This window comes from Garra rufa, unplaced genomic scaffold, assembly GCF_049309525.1.
Source record: "Garra rufa unplaced genomic scaffold, GarRuf1.0 hap1_unplaced_024, whole genome shotgun sequence".
Taxonomy (NCBI): Eukaryota; Metazoa; Chordata; class Actinopteri; order Cypriniformes; family Cyprinidae; genus Garra; species Garra rufa.
In genome coordinates, this window is record NW_027394299.1 from 139,075 (window position 1) to 162,446 (window position 23,372).

At 32.0% G+C, this 23,372-nt stretch overlaps 1 protein-coding gene across 1 annotated transcript in view; it reads right to left on the reverse strand.

Moving 5' to 3' along the window:
• Positions 1-293: 293 nt before the first annotated feature.
• Positions 294-23,372, reverse strand: part of LOC141315358 (serine/threonine-protein phosphatase 2A 56 kDa regulatory subunit delta isoform-like) — a 28,141-nt gene continuing 5,062 nt past the window's right edge. Inside the window, exons 4-11 of the mRNA XM_073832692.1 lie at positions 7,774-7,973; positions 5,258-5,368; positions 3,861-3,953; positions 3,324-3,454; positions 2,044-2,103; positions 1,675-1,783; positions 433-486; positions 294-317 (exon numbers count right to left, since the gene is read on the reverse strand). Of these exons, the coding sequence (XP_073688793.1) occupies positions 294-317; positions 433-486; positions 1,675-1,783; positions 2,044-2,103; positions 3,324-3,454; positions 3,861-3,953; positions 5,258-5,368; positions 7,774-7,973 (782 nt within the window). The remainder of the gene's footprint in view (positions 318-432; positions 487-1,674; positions 1,784-2,043; positions 2,104-3,323; positions 3,455-3,860; positions 3,954-5,257; positions 5,369-7,773; positions 7,974-23,372) is intronic.

Consider the following 23,372-nt stretch of genomic DNA (forward strand, 5'->3'; position numbering starts at 1 on the left):
CACATAGAAAACAGCTATTTTAAATTCTAATAATATTTCACAATTTTTACTGTATTTTTGGATCAAATAAATGCGGCTTTAGCGAATAGAAGAGACTTCTTACATGAAAATGACATGACTGTCAGTGTATAAAATATGACGCCATCTCAGCTGAAAAGGCCACATATGCTGGTTAAAACTACCTAGTGCTGGTTTGGTGCTGGACTAGCTGAACAAAAGTCAGTCGTACAGACTTGGAACAACATGAGGATGAGAAAATGATGAAAGAAATGTGAGCAGCCTGCTGGGAAGCATCATTCATAGTAACATGCATATGCCTTCTCAGCAGGAATAACAGAGAATAAACATAATTTGATCAAACAGTTTGAGAGCAGAAGACAAAACAGCTTTATAAGATACAGAAAATGAACAGCAGATGGTGCTGAAACCCACCGGCTCAGTAAGTGTGCTGTCCTTCTCTAGAAACTGAACCACACAGTAAGCCAGCTGAAAAATAAGAAACAACAGTCAATCATCAGAATTAAAATCCTGCTCATAATGCAGCTCAAACTTAAAAAAAAGGGGTAAGAAATAATATTTAGGCTGAAAAAAGTTTTTTTGATGGGACATTTTTTGTGATAATTGCACATATCCCCTTAAAACATGCAATACATTTCACTTTTGACTTCGGTTTTCCTCAATGAGAATCTAATGTAATTTATGCAGATTTTTTTTTTTTTTTACAAATTCTGTACAAATCTTCCACAGAAAATTCCACATAGAAATATTTAATTATCATTTTTATTTATAATTTTAATTATAAATATTAATTAAAATTATAAAGAAAACTTTAACATGTCTGTAATGTGGAGGGTGGGAAATTTGTAAAAAATTTGTAAAAAAAAAAAAAAAATCAGTTGTGCTTTAATTCTGCATAAATCACAAAATTATATGAGATTTTCAATAAGGAACATCTTTATTCAGAAAAATGGGAATTAAAAAACTCAAATACATCAATATTTACTACAGTTACGAGAATTTGGGGGAGAAATGTGTGAAAAATGACCTTAAAAAAATACTTGAAAATGTGTATTTTTGTTAACCACAATATAAAAACAGAAGTTGAGGCCCTATGAAATTTGAGTTTAATTTTTTCCCGAATTCTGTTTTATTTTTATTTATTTTTATTTTTATTATTGTTTCTGGACGCCTTTTTAATTTTTAAATGATTTTTTATTAATCAAAATGCATGTCTAATTAATTAAAATCATGAAACTTGCATTAAAAAACAACAAAATTTATTCACATTTATTCTTAAAATAGCCTTACGAAATCTTTTTTCCCCTCAGAAATTTTATTTTTTCTGGTTATAAAATGAAGGCATAAAACATTCATTTAATTTATCTTTAAACTTATTTTTTGGCAAACAAAGGTGATTTACTATTCAAATTAAAACATGGAAGAAATGTTGTGTGATTATTGCTTAAAAAAAACAAAACATTTTAATAATTTTAGCAGTAGTATGTACATTTTACTTAACAATAGTAATATATTTCTGGCAGGATGTCTTCAAGTTAAATCACAGAAATCATAGGGCCCTACAGAGTACTTCTGCATTATTTCTAAATGCATCTAAACAAATCATTTTCTTAAATGTAATGCATGTATGTGAATAATATAAACTCGGGATCGTACCTGTGGGTGATAAACACTGAGGGACTTGACTTTATGCAAAGGTAACAAAACTTTTAAAAGGAAGATTTTGTGCTCTTCTTTCAGCGGTAAGGCGAAGCCGTTAATGATGCTGGTAGAAAAGAGAAAAAAAACAAGACGTGAATCACTCTCAAACAATGAATCATCTACTTTCTACTGTAGACTAGTATGTTTGAAACCTCTGCTCTCATAAGACTTGATAAAAGGCCACAATAATAATTAGAATACGTCATATTAAAGCTATTATAATGCCATTTCGCTAAGTAACAGTGATTCACCACAATAATATTGTATCTAATTAATCTGTTCAAAATGTTGCTCGGATGTGAGAGCAGAAATGGATTTCATTACCTTCCTAATATTTCCAGTAGTTCTGCTATTCCGTTATGATGCTCTGTTTCATAGATGAACCTGTATGGAGATAAAACACATCGTTTTAGACGAAAATCACATAATGCAACGTGAAAACCATTTAAAGTTGACATGGAATCGTTATATATGTGACCCTGGAACAACAAAACTTCTAGCCAACAATACACTGTATAGGTCAAAATTATATTTTTTTCTTTTATGCCAAAAATCATTAAGATATTAAGTAAAGATCATGTTCCATTTAATTATTTTGTACATTTCCTAACATAAATACATCAAAACTTATTATAATATTTAGATTTTTTGCACCCTATTTGCCAAATATTGTCCTGTCCTAACAAACCATACATCACTGGAAAGCTCATTTATTCAGATGATCTATAAATCTCTGAATAAATTTCCAAAAATTGACCCTTATGACTGGTTTTGTGGTCCAGGATCACATATATATATATATATATATATATATATATATATATATATATATATATATATATATATATAAAATATTTATGTCAGGTTTATTATTTATTTATTACAGGATTTTTAAGCTTTAGATTTCTATAATGCATTATCTTCTTGTCGATTTATCATGTTTGCAGTCTAAAATATACTTTGGTCAGAACAAATACAGCAGACGGCCTTATTGGAAATGCAAATTCATTCTCTGCCACCAGGTGGCGCTTTCGGAACAGCAGAAATATTGCAAATGTAAGACCACTTAAAAACATAATTAAGACTTTCTTGTACCATTTAAGACTTTTTATAGCTTTAAATTTGATACGACTTCAATTAAGATTTTCTAAGAAATTTTAAGGACCCGCGGAAACCCTGTAATAGTGCATATTATTCCACAGAAAAAAACTAAACATTTCTACTGATGTAATCAAGGCCATGTGGATGGTAAAAACAATATTACTCAAAATCATAGTTTAACATTAACTGATCTAGATCAGAGTTCCCAAACTCTTTAATCTCAAACCAAAAATCTAATATGATTGAGGACTGTGGGCCAAAAATGAGTGTTACATTAAAATGTATCACATTTTGAAACTAATTTAACAAAAACGTTACAAATGTAAACAATTTTTTTGAAATTTTTTAAATATTTTTTTAAATTAAATTCACTTTGTTTTTACATTTCAATGCACAAGAAAGCCAACTTTGGTGATGTTATTTGCTGTTTCACTCAGAAATGTCACATTAGGAAAGTTAAATGCATTACAAATCCTGTGTTTTTAAGATCATGCGAGTCTCACCTATAGAAAATGTTATTAATCTGTTTCCTGATGTAAGCTCTGAGACCCAGGAACTTCCCGTAGATGCGGTGGAGAGTCGTCTTCAGAAAGTCACGCTCTCGAGGGTCTTCACTGTCAAACAGCTCAAGAAGCTGAAATCAAATCAGAACAAACATTAATTAATTATGCTTATCAGATGTCAACTGAACAATTGTTAGCACAAAGGTCTTTGGTAATCATGCAAATAATGCCAAAATAAATTGATGACCCACACAAAACATCTGTGTCTTCTATATTTTTGAGGGTTTTAAATAAAAGCTATAATAAAGAACCTAAATTCATATTACACATAAATGCATTAAAATACAGAAAACATATTAATGCAAAGAAATACAAATTATGACACTTATCAATTTGCCATTTTAACTGTAATGATGAAGTAATTTCAATGATTTTTCTCAATGCAAAGTGATTTGTGAAAACACATTTTTCATAAGAACATACACTTAAACATAAACATCCAAAACAAACTACACCTGAGCACATATTTCAACACACCTGCATCACAAACTTCTGGTCGATGTATTTCTTGGCTATGTTTGGTTGAAAGTCTGGTGACTCTAAAAACCGCAGGAAAAATTCATAGACGAGCTGCGGAAAGAAAAATGTGTTTGAAATATTGCATTTTAAAAGGTAAAAACATGTTTTTATAAGCACTTTAGCAGTCATTTAGTGGCCACTTTCATCCAAAGCACACTTTTTATATTGAAATTTAATTTTATTATTAATAATAATAATAATCAATACTACTACTACTAACAATAATTACAGGCTAACAATAATAAAAACACATTTTTGCCACATTTTGCAATATATATATATATATACGGTCAAAGATGAAAGAGTGTTTAAGCATAAAAACAGTGTAATACTGCTTTAAATTATTGTTTTTCCAAAAAAAAAAATTAAAAGTTTTGCATTTAATTTAAATGCATTTTTTTTTCTGAGTAAAAAATAAATATCATACATTTTTTCCACATTTACAGAAGACACCCATTAATATGACATTCAGAGTCAATCTTGTCAGGCAAATTTACAACAAAAGTCAATGAGTTTATGACATATTAAAAGATTAATTACTTTCAACCCAAACACTAATTAGTTGTAATTCTACATTTTTAAAATTGCCACTATCCTAGGTTTGGCCCATTTGTCAGTAAGAATATTTTACTCATTTAAAACAATGAAATTTAATATGTTCTCTTATTCTTTCATATATTTTAATATGTATAAGTCAGAATAAGCATGTTGTTTGAATTTTTACACAAATATTGTTACACTAAATGACAATGTAACAATTGTTAAGATGAAACAATGTAACATTATTTAAACCAAATTTTGACATTTTATTCTTCAAAAACGTATTTAAAACCTTAAAAGCACACTTACTTGCATTTAACATGCTTTCTATGGACATAAAATCACTTTTGTGATTTTTTTTTTGTTTTGACGTGGACATCTTAACATCTTTGACCCATTTATACTACATATGCCATTAAAAAAACTTGAGGTTTTTTCGAAGTCTCAAAAGTCTCGAAGTTCAAAAACAAAGTTAAAACTGTAAATATTTTTGTCATTTCAAACAGCTGAATATCATTAAAATTTATTTCTGTGATCAAAGCAGAATTTTCAGCATCGTTACGGCAGTCTTCAGCGTCACATGATCCTTCAGAAATCATTGTAATATCCTCAATAAACATTCCTGATTATTATCAATGTTGAAAACAGTCGCGCTGCCCAATATTTTTGTGGAAACGGTGATACATTTTATTTTTCAAGATTCTTCGATGAACAGAAAGATCAAAAGAACAACTTTTATTCGAAACTGAAATCTTTTGGAACATTATAAATGATGAATAAAACTATTATTTTGATATAAATGCACAGGTGTTCACCTGCAGGTGTGGCCAGGCCGCCTCTAACGTGGGTTCATCCTCCTCTGGGTCAAACTCTGCGCCGGTTGGGTTGGATGACGGCGGTAACGTCCTAAACATGTTGATTGCAAACTGAAACAGACAAACCACATACTAAAGAAAAGCACGTGCATATAGATGCATATCGATTTATTAATTACTGAGAACAGACTGAGCAAGTCTATCAATGAACCACCCATTCAGCTCGTTGATTAATCAAACGTGGCAGCATACTCGAAATAATCATAAGAAAAGGTTTTAATCCTCCCGATCGCAGCACTTTGAAGTTCTTGGCTTTTATCATCAAAGTGTGTGTTTTTAAGGGGATGTGATGCAGGAAATGTGCTCGAGAACATATTATCATGCTTATTTCGCAAGTCCATTTGCACTTCGATAGGCCGCGGCTTAGCATCAGCTGCGGGCTCTAATAAATATCAAAGAGATGTAATTCAGCTCTGGAATAACTGCAGCTGGCAGAAGCACCGAGGCCAACCGCAGGTCAATCGACGCTCTGCTGCTAAACTAAACGCAAAGCTGTCGGCCAAAAACGGCCCCTTAAAAGGATGGCGAAACGACAGATCTGATTCCGAGGAGCCAACTGATTCGCCCCAACGCTCAACACAACCTTGTATGGCCGATTGATGAGCCATCAGCGGTTTATATAGTTCACAGCCATTTCAAAGAAGAAAGGAAGAGATTAAAGTAAGCATTGACTTCTCTAGACCAAAACATGCATGCTATTTTTCACCCCAAAATCAAAGAGGAGTTTGTTTCTTCATCAGATTTGGAGAAATGTGTCACTCCATCACTCGCTCACCAATGGATGTGAATGGGTGCCGTCAGAATGAGAGTTCAAACAGCTGATAAAAACATCACAAGTAATCCACACCACTCCAGTCCATCAGTTAACATCTTGAGAAGACAAAAGCTGAAACAAATCCATCAAGACGTTTTTTTTTTTTTTTGCTAAAACACGAATCATCAAAATCCAGGCACATATTTCTTTAGAGCAATTTTGGCTTGTAATCTGTGCCAGATTTCTCTCCTGATTCAGACCAGACCACTTTTTTTTTTTCACTGAAGGAAGCATTATTTGAGTTAAAAATGTCTGGATGGATTTTTTTCAGCTTTTGTCTTCTCCAGATGTGAACTGATGGACTGGAGTGCTGTGGATTATTGTGATGTTTTTATCAGCTGTTTGGACTCTCATTCTGTCGGCACCCATTCACTGCAGAGTTTGTTTCTTCATCAGATTTGTAGAAATGTCTCACTCCATCACTGTCTCACCAACGGATCCTCTGCAGTGAATGGGTGCCGTCAGAATGAGAGTCCAAACAGCTGATAAAAACATCACAACAATCCAAGAGTAACCATTCCAGTCCATCAGTTAACATCTGGAGAAGACAAAAGCTGAAACAAATCCATTATTAAGACGTTTTTAACTAAAATGAGAGTCCATAATCCAAAAAAAGTCCATCTCCTGTTGTCTCTCACATCAAAATCCAGCCACATATTTGTTTAGAGCTGTTTGGGTTTGTAAACAGTGCTTGATTTGTGCAGATTTTTCTCCACTTTTTATAACTGGAGGAAGCGTTATTATGGATTATGGACTTTTAGTATTTGAGTTAAAAACATCTTAATGCTGGATTTGTTTCAGCTTTTGTCTTCTCAAGATGTTAACTGATGGACTGGAGTGGTGTGAATTATTGTGATGTTTTTATCAGCTGTTTGGACTCTCATTCTGTCGGCACCCATTCACTGCAGAGTTTGTTTCTTCATCAGATTTGTAGAAATGCGTCACTCCATCACTGTCTCACCAAAGGATCCTCTGCAGTGAATGGGTGCCGTCAGAATAAGAGTCCAAACAGCTGATAAAAACATCACAACAATCCAAGAGTAACCACTCCAGTTCATCAGTTAACATCTGGAGAAGACAAAAGCTGAAACAAATCCATTATTAAGACGTTTTTAACTAAAATACGAGTCCATAATCCAAAAAAAGTCCATCTCCTGTTGTCTCTCACATTAAAATCCAGCCACATATTTGTTTAGAGCTGTTTGGGCTTGTAAACAGTGCTTGATTTGTGTAGATTTTTCTCCACTTTTTATAACTGGAGGAAGCGTTATTATGGATTATGGACTTTTAGTATTTGAGTTCAATCATCTTAATGATGGATTTGTTTCAGCTTTTGTCTTCTCAAGATGTTAACTGATGGACTGGAGTGGTGTGAATTACTTGTGGATTATTGTGATGTTTTTATCAGCTGTTTGGAATCTCATTCTGACGGCACCCATTCACATCCATTGGTGAGACAGTGATGGAATGACACATTTCTCCAAATCTGATGAAGAAACAAACTCATCTACATTTTGGATGGCCTGAGGGTAGCAGTCTAGAAACCAAGCTGACAATTTATTTTGGTTGCATAAGCCACATGCTCTTTGTCTCATTGGCTGCAAACCCTAAATGTGGCGTTTGTGTGAACTCACTCACTCACCATGTGAACCACCTCGGGATAGATGGGCTCGGTGATGACGTTCCTGTTGTGAGTGATGTACTCCACCATCTCGCTGAGTGCCGCCCGCTTCACCTCCTTCCATTTCAGGTCGCTCAAGGGGTCGGACACGAAGTCGAAGAGCACACAGCACTGACGCAGCTTCTGCACGAACAGCTTCTCCTGCTCGGCTGGAGGAACATCTACAATGATGGAGAGGAGAGTTAATGTAACACTGACAAACCAGACTAAAACTCGGTTACAGTTGAGGTCAAAAGTTTACTTTCTCTTTTCAGAATGTGCAAAATGTTAATTATTTTAGCGAAATAAGAGGGATCATACAAAATGCATAGTTGAATTTATAAAAATGACCCGGTTCATGATTGTTAATACTGTGTTGTTACCTGAATGATCCACAGCTGTGTTTTTGTGTTTAGTGATAGTTGTTCATGAGTCTCTTGTTTGTCCTGAACAGTTAAACTGTCTGCTGTTCTTCAGAAACACCCTTCAGCTCCCACAAATTCTTTGGTTTTCCAGCATTTGTGTATTTGAACCCTTTCCATCAATGACTGTATGATTTTGAGATCCATCTTTTCACACTGAGGACAACTGAGAGACTCATATGCAACTATTACAGAAGGTTCAAACATTCACTGATGCTCCAGAAGGAAAAACCATGCATTGAGAGCCGGGGGTGAAAACTTTTGAACAGAATGGAGATGTGTACATTTTTCTTTTTTTTGTCTAAATATCATATTCATTTCATTTAGTACTGCCCTACAGAGGCAAAATAAGTTAAATTTACCCTGATCTTCAAATACCAAAAGTTTTCACCCCCAGCTCTTAATGCATGGTTTTTCCTTCTGGAGCATCAGTGAGTGTTTGAACCTTCTGTAATAGTTGCATATGAGTCCCTCAGTTGTCCTCAGTGTCAAAAGATGGATCTCAAAATCATACAGTCATTGTTGGAAAGGGTTCAAATACACAAAAATGCTGGAAAACCAAAGAATTAGTGAAACCTGAAGGACCTTTCTGAAGAACAGCAGGCAGTTTAACTGTTCAGGACAAACAAGGGACTCATGAACAACTCTCACTAAAATTGAGCCATATGAGTAAAGCGCAGGGTTTTTCCTGCATTGGCGTTAGTCAAACCTACAATGTATTTTGGGCTTTTCTGAATGTTTCGATCACATGGTTTCCTTTAAACCTGCACATGACCAGCAATCGTTTATTTTAGTAGCGAGACTGACGGGCGAGTAGGAGGCTCTTCAATGTTGTCTGGGATGCATCAGTGGTTTTCACAACACATTCAATGCCATCACGTTTCCAGCCACTTCTGAGTGAACACCAAGCATTTTGGACCCTGTTTACAACTGTATTTGAAGGATTAGTTCACTCCCAGAACAAAAAAGCACACATAATTTACTCACCACCTTGTCATCCAAGATGTTCACGTCTCCAGTCATAAAGAAATTGTTTTTTTTTTTGAGGAAAACATTTCAGGATTTCTCTCCATATAGTAGACTTCAACGGTGCCACGAGTTTGAACTTCCAAAATACAGTTTAAATGCAGCTTCAAAGGGCTCTAAACAAACCCAGCTGAGGAATAAGAGCCTTACCTAGCAAAACAATCGATTATTTTCTAAAAAACAATAACAATTTCTACACTTTTTAACCACAAATGCTCAGTGTACTCGGTGTATTGCGGTTCAAGACAGTTAGGGTATGCCAATAAAAAAAATGTATATATATATTTTCTCAGACCACATCACTTAAACTGCCTTGTCCTGCAGATTTGCTTTATTCAACATCAGGAAGATCAGACCCTTTCTTTTAGAATATGCTTAAATCCACTGAATCATTAATTTTTAATGAGCCGATAAGGCTAAAAACACATCTCTTCCATCTTTATTCGATCCTCTAACTCTAGCACCCTCTATTCTAATTGTTCTAAACTATTCTAAAGTATAATCTAGATTTATACTCTATTCATTTACTTACTGCTTGTTTTCTTAAAACTAGAAAAAAAAATAAAAATAAAAAACTAACACTAGCTTATTTGTTCTTGTTGTATTAAATCTATTTTAGGCCTCTAACTCTAGCTTCCCTTTTTTTTAAAAATTCTAATCTATTTTTTTTTTTTTTTTTTTTTTAGACATTTTTCCTGAATACGGAAGTCATGCCTGACTCTTAACATGAAGAATTTCATGTTAAGCTATTTTGTTGGTATTCTTTGACAGACTGGGGTGGGGTTCAATAAGTTTTACTTCTCCCCACTCCATTTCAAGCATAAGTGTATAAGTTATTATTATTACTATTATTATTCTTATTATTATTATGTATTTTTTTTCTGCTGTCACACTATTTGCTTGAAATAAATAAATAAATAAAAAAAATTAAAAAAAGAATGCTTTGCATTTCCAGTCTCCAGTGTGTCTAGTCAAAGTAGCGCATATTCCAAGCTGTGAATCTAATGTTAAACACCCTTTATATAAAAAAAAAAGACAAAACAGTAATGTAGGACAAATTTGATTTTGGAGGAGAAAATGAGATGGGAGTTTTTTGACGTTCCCTAACTGTAGAGTATGAATGGGCATCGCAGAGCTAAACAAGATGTGCGTTTGTGGTTAAAGTGTATAAATATTAATTTATTTTAAAAAAAAATAACTGATCTTTTCGCTAAAAAAAAAAGTCCCTTCTTCCTCGGCTGGGATCGTTTAGAGCCTTTTGAAGCTGCATTTAAACTGCATTTTGGAAGTTCAAACTCGCATTCCTGAAATGTTTTCCTCAAAAAACATAATTTCTCTACGACTGAACAAGTCATAAACATGAGTACATTATCTGTAAATGTTTGTTCTGGAATTGAACTTCTTTAATGTGGATCACTGGAGACATTAGGTGCAAACAGGACTTCAATGATCTGAACGACTGTAAAAGCGTTTTCTTCATCGGTCTGGTCCTGATACTGAAGCGTGATGTGTAAAGGTCACGCCTGTGAGAAACTCAACTCAACTTCCCTTTATGCACATGGGAGTGGCGATTGCGGTTTACATGTGAAAACGGCAGAGCAATGACAATGACATCTGAACCAGAGACGTCAGTGTCAACAAATAATACTGATTTGGGCAAGCTCGGTTCAATTATAAAACAACCCTGCATCACGTTCTGCATGCACTGTGCGCGCAGTATGCAAATATTCTGCTTGCATTAAATACCGCATCCCATAATGCAATGCAAACGGGTTGATCTTAGTTTTCTAGGGTGATAAATGAACATCTTGATGTGGTTCTGACAACTTGATTTACTATAATAAGCATGTTTATCTGAGATAATTATGGGACGGCACTTACTGGATTAAATGTGAATGCATCATGTGAGACTAAACTTCGTTTCAAAGCCATCCAGAACTCATTAAAACAATCATCTAACTATTCATGAAATACTAGTTTACTGTTTGAAGAACAATAGGCCGTGTGGAGAACACAAAATGCAGTGAAGTGAAACAGTAAGCATTGATCTTTTTTTTTTTTTTAGATAAGCTGCTAGTATTTTACACCTCATCAAAAACAGAGTGAAAAATATGATATAATATTATAATTTAAAATAACTGTTTTCTATGTGAATATCTGTTCAAACGTAATTTATTCCTGTGATCAAAGTCGAATTTTTAGGATCATTACTGCAGTCTTCAGTGTCACATGATCCTGAAATCATTCTAATATACTGACTTGCTCCACAAGAAGCATTTTTGATTATTATAAGATTTTTACAAAACAAAATAATACTTTTATTCATCAAGGATGCATTAGATTGGTCAAAAGTGACAAAGGCATTTATAATGTTCCAAATAAAAGCTGTTCTTCTTCAGGATATTAGAATGATTTCAGGATCATGTGACACTGAAGACTGCAGTAATGATGCTGAAAATTCAGCTTTGAGCACAGAAATAAATTACATTTGAACAGATATTCACACAGAAAACAGCTATTTTAAACTCTAATAATATTTCAGATTTTTTTAAAAAAAATTCAGTATTTTAAAATAAACAAAGGCAGCCTTGACTTCAAAAACAAATATTTAAAAATTCCAATTAAACTTAAGCAGTATTGCATGTCCATCATTTCTATCTTGGAAATCCAAGGCTGAGTGCATTTCATTGTGGGATATAAAATAATTACAATGCACTAATCATCTAAGTATTTCATGCATACTTACATAATGTTCAAAGTATGCATGCAGGAATAGTAAAAGCAGTATGTCAGTATGCCAGAAAAACTACTCTCAAAGTTGCACCTATATTTAAGAAAATCAGCATATTAGAATGATTTCTGAAGGATCATGTGACACTGAAGACTGCAGTAATGATGCTGATAATTCAGCTTTGATCACTGGAATAAATTACAGTTTAACAGATATTCACATAAAAAACCTATGGAAGCCTGTTTCCACCACTGAAATAAAAAACATAATTTTAAGACTTCATCTCACAATTCAGACTTTTTTCTCACAGTTGCAATTTTATATTAAGCAATTCTGACTTTATAACTTTTCATCCAAGAATTCTGACTTTTTTTTCTCAGAATTATGAGATATAAACTCGCAATTGCGAGTTATAAACTACATTTCTGTAGTGTTTATGTTATGTTATGACATGATATATTAAATAAAATATGATACGTTGAGTTATCATCTCACAATTCTGACTTTTTTGCATTGAAATGAAATTTTAAATGTTTTACTGTATCATTGATCAGCAGATGAGAAGAGACTTATTTCAAAAATAAACATTTAAAAATCATAATTATATTATTATTAAACTTCAAGCAGTATTGCACATCTATCATAGTGTTAATCCAAGGCCAAGCTAATTTCATTGTAGGATTTAAAATAATAATCATGCACTAATCACGTAGATATTCCATGCATATTTGCATAATGATCAAAGTATGCATGCAGGAATAATACAAATGTGTCAGTATGCCAGAAAAACAACAATGAGATGAATTTTCTCAGAATTGTGGGATATAAACTGGCGATTGAGAGTTATAAAGTCCATTTCTGAGCAGAAAAAAATACTATGTTCACAGAATTGCAAGTTTATATCTCACAATTCTGACTTTTTTCAGAATTTTTAGATATAAACTCACAATTTCAAGTTATAAAGTCAATATCTGAGAAAAAATGTTGCGTGTTTATATTACATAAAATATGATGTTCACAAAATTGCGAGTTTATCACACAATTCTGACCGTATAACTCGCAATTGCGACTTTTTATCTCACAATTCTTACTTTTTCTCGCAATTGCGAGTTTATATCATGCAATTCTGACTTTATAACTCACATTGCCACTTTTTTCTGAATTGTGAGATATAAACTCGTAATTGTGAGTTATAAAGTCCAATTCTGACTTCATTTCTTGCAATTGTGCGTTTATATAATGCAATTCTGACTTAATTTCCCATAATTGCAGTTTTAATCTCACAGTTCTGACTTTATAACTTGCAATTGCAACTTTTTATCTCACAATTCTGAGAAAAATAAATCGGAAATTGTGAGAAGTCGCAATAACCTTTTTTAAACTTTTTATTTAGTAGCTTCCATTGAAAGCAGTTGTTTTATACTTAAATCAAATTTTGATGTTTTAAAAAATGTTTTACTGTATCTTTGATCAGTAGATGAGAAGAATCTTATTTCAAAAATAAACATTTAAAAATTCTAATTATATTATTTTAAACTTTTAAGAAGTATTGCACATCCATCATAGTGTTAATCCAAGACCAAGCACATTTCATTGTAGGATTTAAAATAATAATAATGCACTAATCGTGTAGATATTCCATGCATACTTGCATAATGATCAAAGTATGCATTCAGTAATAGTAAAAGCAGTATGTAAGTAAGCCAGAGAAACATCCAATTAGATGTCGAATCTCAAATTTGCACCTATATTTAAGAAAATCTAGATATTCTTTTTTCTTGCAATTGCGAGTTATAAAGTCCATTTCTGAGGAGAAAAAAGGACTGATATTTTCTCAGAACTGCAGCTTTTTATCTCACAACTGTGAGTTTATATCATGCAATTCAGATTTATCTCATCTCACAATTCTGACTTATTTCTCGCAACTGCAAGTTTTTACTAACACTTGACTTTTCAGAATTGTGAGATATAAACTTGCAATTGCAAGTTATAAAGTCTATTTCTGAAAAAAAAGACAGATATGTGGACAGAATTGCAAGTTTATATCACGCAATTCTGATTTTATAACTCGCAATTGCGACTTTTTATCTCACAATTCTGACTTTTTTCTCACAATTGCGACTTTTTTCTCGTAATTGCAAGTTTTTATCTCACAATTCTGACTTTTTTTCTCGTAATTGCAAGTTTTTATCTCACAATTCTGACTTTTTTCTCGTAATTGCAAGTTTTTATCTCACAATTCTGACTTTTTTCTCACAATTGCGACTTTTTTCTCGTAATTGCAAGTTTTTATCTCACAATTCTGTTTTTTTTCTCACAATTGCGACTTTTTATCTCACAATTCTGACTTTTTTCTCGCAATTGCAAGTTTTTATCTCACAATTTTGACTTTTTTCTCACAATTGCGACTTTTTATCTCACAATTCTGACTTTTCTCACAATTGCAAGTTTTTATCTCACAATTTTGACTTTTTTCTCACAATTGCGACTTTTTATCTCACAACTCTGACTTTTTTCTCGTAATTGCAAGTTTTTATCTCACAATTGCGACTTTTTATCTCACAATTTTGACTTTTTTCTCGTAATTGCAAGTTTTTATCTCACAATTGCGACTTTTTATCTAACAATTCTGACTTTTTTTCAGAATTGTGATATGTAAACTTGCAATTGCAAGTTATAAAGTCAATTTCTGAGGAGAAAAAGACTGATATGTTGACAGAATTGCAAGTGTATATCACGCAATTCTGACTTTATTCTCACAATTTCGAGTTCACATCATGCAATTCTCACTTTAAAACTTGCAACTTTTTATCTCACAATTCTGACTTTATTTCTCAGAATTGCGGGTTTATATCACAATTCTAGGATAAAAAATCGGAATTGTGAGATAAGTGGCAATAACCTTTTTTTTAAAATATGGCTTCCATAGAAAATCTAATTATATTATTATAAAACCTTTAAGCAGTATTGCACATCCAACATGCTGTTAATCCAAAACCAAGCACATTTCATTGTAGGATATAAAATAATAATGCTGCACTAATCATCTAGGTAGCAGTCTGTAAGTATGCCAGAAAAAAATCTAATTAGATGTGTAACTCAAAGTTGCACCTATATTTAACAAAATGCATCATTAATGCATGAATCATTACAAACATCTGTCTGCACGTTAAGCGAAGGAAATGAAAGCAGAAGGAACCGGCCATCAGGATGCAGTTTCTCGCAGGCTCTGCGGCTTGAGCACACATGCATGCATATACATGCATTCTTCCTGAAGCTGTGACCTCACTTCCCTTGACATCAGTGCTGTGTGAAGGGGGGATGGGATGCTAGTTAAACAGACCCCCTCCTTCTTAACCAGCGCATTGTAAACAGAGTTCTCCACATTCAACAGAGCAACATGTAAGCTGCGTTTTGAGCTGCAGCTCAGTGCATCGAATGTGTGCAGTAGCCATGGTTTGAAATGGTCAAAAATGTTGCATAATTGTCTAAAAATGCAGTCTAAAACTGCTGGGTTTTTTTAGGACAGCCAAAAACAGGCGTTGAAGCCGTTCTAAAACGTCTCCCAAACGGTGCAAATGATTCTGCCTTCGTAACGGCGGCCACAAATCATCGCATAGCAACCTTCCTCGTCGCTCTCTGCCTACACAGACACAATAAGACAGACGTCTCACCTCTAAAGTGCATCAGGGCCACCGGCTGAAAGGGCCCATTGGCGCTCGGAGCATCCAGAACCATCCTGGCCTCCTCTTTAGAGCATGTCAACATCTACGGGTCGGAACGGGCGCGAGACGGCTGCCGGCTAAGTCGAGCTGTTAGCCTCCATTTTAGCACAAACACTCTCAGCAGAAAATGAAGCTCCGCTGCTGGAGGGAAGCAGCTAGTTAGTGATGTCACCCGTCAAAGGGAGGCCGCCGATTGGCCGGGGGAGGTCATGTGATCTCAGCCAGCGGAGGGCTGGCTGGGGAGGCTGTTGATTGGCTGGAGGGGGCTGGGGAAGGCGGGATCTGAGGATTTGATTGGCGTGTGCAGGCCACATGCAGATTATGGGATTCGTCACAGCGCTAAGCAGTCCTGCAGAGAGCTGGTGAAGAGCTAGACATCACCTCTGCTGTAGACGATAAATAACAGATATTCACTGGTCTATGCACTTTATTGTACTGCTCTCATATTTACATTTTTAAGGAAAGTTTGTGCTAAAAATGTAAATAGAAATTATGTAAGCGCTCTGCGAAATCAGTTTTATTTTTTTCCAAATTTCATGCTTCATTTATAAGTTTTAAGTAAATAAATTCATGCAATTTTAACAATTTATATCAATTATTATTACCCACGAAACGTAGTTTTTTTTTATTCTGGTGTCTGTTTTTTTTTTTAATAATTAAGTAAATTTTTATATAAAAATAATAACGTAAAAAAATATTTTAAATCATTTGAAAATTATTAATAAACTATAAATATTTTTTATTTTTTTAAATACATTGTGATTTTTGTTTAAATTTAAATTTTAAGTTTCATTTTTATTTTTTAAATTCTGGTGTCTGTTTTATTTTTGTAATGATTATATGTTTCAAATTATATTTTAAAAAATAATTTTAAAATTATTATTAAACTATAAATACCTTTTCTAACATTTTGTGATTTTAGTTTAAATTTCTGTTTAATTTTTATATTCTGGTGTCTCTTTTATTTTTTTAATGATTAATTAAATTTTAAATGTAAAAATAATAACCTAAAAAATATTTTAAATCATTTAAAAATTATTAATAAACGATAAATACTTTTTCTTTTTTTTAAATACATTTTGTGATTTTTGTTTAAATTTAAATTTTAAGTTTCATTTTTATTTTTTTAATTCTGGTGTCTGTTTTATTTTTGTAAAGATTACATTTTTTAAATTATATTAAAATATTTAAAAATGATAATAAAAATATAAATACTTATTCTAACATTTTGCGATTTTTGTTTGAATTTCTGTTTAATTTTTAACTTCTGGTTTCCGTTTTATTTTTTTAATGATTAAATTAAATTTTAATATAAAAACAATACCCAATCAATTGAATTTATAAAACAATGTATTCAAATTTTTAACATTAGTGACCCATGTACGGAGCCCCTAAGGGGACATGGAGCAAAAATTAAATAAAGTTTAGTTTCGCGTGCTCACGTGAAACTATCGCGTGCGCACGTGAAACTAAACTTTAAAAAAAATTCTGTACATGAAGGTTTTCGCGTGAGCAAATGAAAGTTTCAAGTGAGCACATGAAACTAAACTTTAGATTTTTTTTACTCTGACGTCCCCTTAGGGGCTCCGTACCCATGACATTTACTTTATTTAATTTTTTATTCTGGATTCCGTTTTATTTTTATATTAAAATAATTCCTAATCAATTGAATTTTTAAAACTTAAACAATGTATTAAAATTACATTTTTAAAATTATATTTAAAAAAAATAATTAAAAAATATTATTAAAATACTTTTTCTAACATTTTGTGATTTTTGTTTGAACTTCTGTTTCATTTTTAATTTTTAACTTCTGGTGTCTGTTTTTTTAATGATTAAATTAAATTATAATTAAAAAAAATTAATTTAATAATAAAAGTGCCTTATGAAATAGGAATACAAATATAAAAATATAAATACTTTTTTCAAATTTTCTATTTGAATTTTTCTCAGTTTAATGTTTAATTATTATATTAAATTGTAATCAATTAAATTTATAAAACTTTAACAATTTAATAATGTATTTAAATTGTAACATTATGATAATTTATTATTTAATTTTAACAACATAAGTGACCCATGTCATTTATTTTTTATTCTGGTGTCCGTTTTATTTATTTATTTATTTTTATTTTATTTTAATATAAAATGATGTCTAATCAATTAAATGTTAAAATATATTTAACAATAAAAGTGCACCATAAAATAGATATACAAATATATGAAATGTAAATACTTTCTCAAATTTTGCATTTTCTATTTAATTTTTTCTCATTTAATTATTAAATTCTATTTTAATCATTAAAAAATATGTCTAATCAATTCATAAAACTGTAACAATTTAATAATTGATTAAAATTTTAACAACAATAGTGCTCTAGGAAATGCATTTTATTATTTATCTAAATTCTGTGTTTTAAATTTTAGATTCATATTTTAACAGCTGAATTAAATTGTAATAATTAAAATGTATGTCTAATCATTTAAATTCACAAAACCTCAACAATTTTAATATTTTATTAAAATTTTTACAATAATAGTGCCACATGACATTTTATTATTTTTTTCCCAAATTCAGTGTTTTTCATTTCAGAACTACAAATTAAAAAAGGCAACGCCTAATTAATTTAATTAATAAAACTATAACAATTAAATAATTAATTAAAATAATTAACAATATGAATGGCATATAAAATATGTTTTATGTTTTCCAAAACATTTTGGAAAATGTGTTTTCATTTTTATGACTTAATACAAATTTAATATCAAAAACAGTAGTAGTCAAATAAATGCATACAATATCAATATGCATACAATATACAATATTAACAATTTAAATCGGAACATTTCCTTTCATTTTTTGGCAAACAAAGTGCTGCACAACAGTTTTTCAAGTTTTTTGCATCACAGAGCCCCACATACTAAAGCACAAGATAACCCAAACTATTTAAGTTTTTTATAACATTTACTATGAATGCTTTTCATGCCAAACAGGACAAAAAAACCTAGCAAGCACTTATCAACTCACATTGACCTAGCAACCACATAGCAACACTCTAAAAGCCACTATGGAGATCCGGCACCCATTCACAACAGCAGCATCAAACTCTACAAAACGCCTGATTCGGATATTTGTACGGCATCCTGACAGTCACTGCAGCAAATCTGATGTTTCACTAAAACGCATCCTTTTGCGAGAAACATCATCTCTTGCCTTTACCTGTGCCGGAAATGAAAGCCCCGTCCCACTGATGGTAAATAAAGAAAAAGTGATGACATAACAGTTTGTGACAGCAGCCCTTCTCAGATGCAGAATAAACAGCGACCGCAGCCAAACGCTGACAGGAAACCACATCTGAACACCTGCAGCTGCTCTGAGAAGCTCATCTGAGCTCAACGGCCGACATCTGAACACAGAACATCAGGACAACCAGCACAACACCCAAAACCAGCACTTACACATCTCTTACACTATATTCCGTCAACTGTAGGACATACAAATTAAAAGCTACTTTTATATACACATATACACATATATCTTCTCTATACATGTCTATCTTTCTTCAGAATAAATATTAGCAGAATCAAAAATTTGAGCTGGACCTTTGGTTGAGTTGACACATTTTAACGATTTACTCCTGGAGCCATATTGAAATTCCAATATCTCTGCAACCGAATCTAATAGTGCAATAAAAATAAAGATGCCAAAAGAAAAGTTTGTTAAGACCCAATATCTAAAAGGGTGTTCAAATATCTTTAATACTTCTTGAGATACAGGCATGAAAACTTTGGAGAAAAACTTGAAAAGTGCTGTTTTCCTATTTTTGAATGGTCACCATTGGCACGTAATGCAACAAAGATTGCTAAAGTCAACAGATTTTACTAGTATAACTACCTATCTCTGTGTAAACATAACATTATGATGTTGCCGTCTTTCTGAAAGCATTTTTAAGCCCCTGTAACTAAACTCTGAATCTTAAGCGAAAATTGCCATTTTGACTCCCATCTATGAAATACTGCATTACACAGTAAATATTCATCCATGACATTTAATATTTTGGCTTTCATCACTATACATGTCTATCTTTCTTCAAAATAAATATTAGCAAAATCAAAAATTTGGCTGAGTTGACACGGAATGACGCTATTCATTTTGTCAAACTGGACCACATTTGGTTTTTGACCACTGAAAATGTGTACATTTTAATAATTTACTCCCGAGGGCCACATTGAAATTCCAATATCTCTGAAACCGAATCTAATAGGGCATTAAAAATAAAGATGCCAAAAGAAAAGTTTGTTAAGACCCAATATCTAAAAAGGCATTCAAATTTCTTTAATACTTCTTGAGATACAGGCATGCAAACTTTACAGAAAAACTTGAAAAGTGCTGTTTACCCATTTCTGAATGGTCACCATTGGTACATAATGCATCAAAGATTGCTAAAGTCAACAGATTTTACAAGTATAACTACCAATCTCTGTGTAAAAATAACATTATGATGTTGCCGTCTTTCTGAAGTCATTTGTTCCCCCTGTAACTTGACTCTGAATCTAAGGTGAAAATTGCCATTTTGACCTCCCTCTACAAAATAGTGGATTACTGAGTAAATATTCATCCATGACATTTAATATTTTGGCTTTCTTCACTATACATGCCTATCTTTCTTCAGAATAAATATTAGCAAAATCAAAAATTTGAGCCGGACCTTTGGTTGAGTTGACTCATTTTAACGATTTACTCCTGGAGCCATATTGAAATTCCAATATCTCTGCAACCGAATCTAATAGTGCAATAAAAATAAAGATGCCAAAAGAAAAGTTTGTTAAGACCCAATATCTAAAAGGGTGTTCAAATATCTTTAATACTTCTTGAGATACAGGCATGAAAACTTTGGAGAAAAACTTGAAAAGTGCTGTTTTCCTATTTTTGAATGGTCACCATTGGCACGTAATGCAACAAAGATTGCTAAAGTCAACAGATTTTACTAGTATAACTACCTATCTCTGTGTAAACATAACATTATGATGCTGCCGTCTTTCTGAAGGCATTTTTAAGCCCCTGTAACTAAACTCTGAATCTCAAGCGAAAATTGCCATTTTGACCCCCATCTACGAAATACTGCATTACGCAGTAAATATTCATCCATGACATTTAATATTTTGGCTTTCATCACTATACATGTCTATCTTTCTTCAAAATAAATATTAGCAAAATCAAAAATTTGGCTGAGTTGACACGGAATGACGCTATTCATTTTGTCAAACTGGACCACATTTGGTTTTTGACCACTGAAAATGTGTACATTTTAACAATTTACTCCCAAGGGCCACATTGAAATTCCAATATCTCTGGAACCGAATCTCATAGGGCATTAAAAATAAAGATGCCAAAAGAAAAGTTTGTTAAGACCCAATATCTAAAAAGGCATTCAAATTTCTTTAATACTTCTTGAGATACAGGCATGAAAACTTTGGAGAAAAACTTGAAAAGTGCTGTTTACCCATTTCTGAATGGTCACCATTGGTACATAATGCATCAAAGATTGCTAAAGTCGACAGATTTTACTAGTATAACTACCTGTCTCTGTGTAAAAATAACATTATGATCCTGGCATCTTTCTGAAGTCATTTGTTCCCCCCTGTAACTTGACTCTGAATCTAAGGTGAAAATTGCCATTTTGACCTCCCTCTACAAAATAGTGGATTACTGAGTTAATATTCATCCATGACATTTAATATTTTGGCTTTCTTCACTATACATGCCTATCTTTCTTCAGAATAAATATTAGCAAAATCAAAAATTTGAGCCGGACCTTTGGTTGAGTTGACTCATTTTAACGATTTACTCCTGGAGCCATATTGAAATTCCAATATCTCTGGAACCGAATCTCATAGGGAATTAAAAATAAAGATGCCAAAAGAAAAGTTTGTTAAGACCCAATATCTAAAAAGGCATTCAAATTTCTTTAATACTTCTTGAGATACAGGCATGCAAACTTTGGAGAAAAACGTGAAAAGTGCTGTTTTACCATTTTTTGAATGGTCACTACTGGCACATAATGCAACAAAGATTGCTAAAGTCAACAGATTTTATTAATAGAGCCACCAATCTCTGTGTAAACATAACATTATGATTCTGCCGTCTTTCTGAAGTCATTTTTAACCCACTGTAACTCTGAATTTAAGGTGACCCCCCTCTACAAAATAGTGCATTACTCAGTAAATATTCATCCATGACATTTAATATTTTGGCTTTCATCACTATACATGTCTGTCTATCTTCAGAATAAATACTAGCAAAATCACAAATAAGTCTTTTTTTATAAGTATGTGGAAAAGATTTGAAAGCACTGTCCACTTAACAAAGAATTGGACAGACAGATAGATAGATGTGTGAAGGAGATGATAATAATCACTAGCGGCTCATTCATCACGCTGGGAAGGGAAGGTCAAGCGCATTGCATTGTGGGATACGCTGTGCACAGTGTGTTCTGCTCATTCTGCCAAATGCAGCAGCGAACAGAATTAGCATTATTATGTGATTTCAGACACATTCAGACGCATGTTCAGTTTTAGACTGTAGTTCAGAACAGTCAAACAGCTGAAAACTGTCAGTCTTCACAAGAAGAGTCAAACACATCAGCATCTATCGTTTACATTACATAAGTGTGATTCAGTTCTATTCTGATAGACAGGTCTTTACATCTGAGGGCACTAACAGAGGATTTCATAACAATTACACCTACTGTATGTTAGAATAAACCGTGTAAAAGAGAAAACCGCACATCCAGTGCTTCTCTGACAGACTTAAACATGTTTCTTTGCATCAATCATCATCATTTAGAAATGATCTCTGGTTTGATTTAGTTTTGGGTCATTTTTCTATTGCAGAAAAAAGAAGAACAAGTTACATTAAATAAAAGGTAAATTAAAATTAATAAAAATAAAATATTAAATATTTAAAAAAACTTTAATAGCTAGTTGCCTAAAATTTAAAATTGTATCATTTTAAAGATTACAAAAATCATAATTGTCTTCCAGGGTTATTATAGTTAACTAAATAAATAAAATAAAAATCACAAAAAACATATGTTACTTAAGGATTATATTGTTAACAAATAACTGGTAAATAAATATGAATACAAATAAAATATGAAAAGAAATAAAATATTTTTCAAACTTTTTATATTATATAATATTTTTAACTTTTTAATGTTTTTTAAGTAACAAATAAAAAAATATACAAATAAAACCTAAACTAAAATATGAATAATATTTTTATATTTTTGTTTTATATTTTTAATAACAATTTACAATAAAGTTTGCTCACTTTTAAACACTTTATGTCTTTAATGATTTTAATGTTGTTGTTTTTTTTTAATGTTACTATTTACAATTGTTTAAACATTTTTTGCATTTTCCAAAATTAACACTTTTTTTGTTTTGTGTTTTTGGTAACAATGCACAATAAAGACATTATGTTTTTAAGCACTTATGTTTTTGTTTTCAGTTTTTTTATGTAAGAAATGAGAAATATACAAATAAAACCTAAACTAAAATATTAATAAAATCTATAATAAAAACTAAACCTAAAACTGAAACTAAAATCAAAACTTTATAAAATTTATATTTTTGTTTTATATTTTTAATAACAATTTACAATAAAGTTTGCTG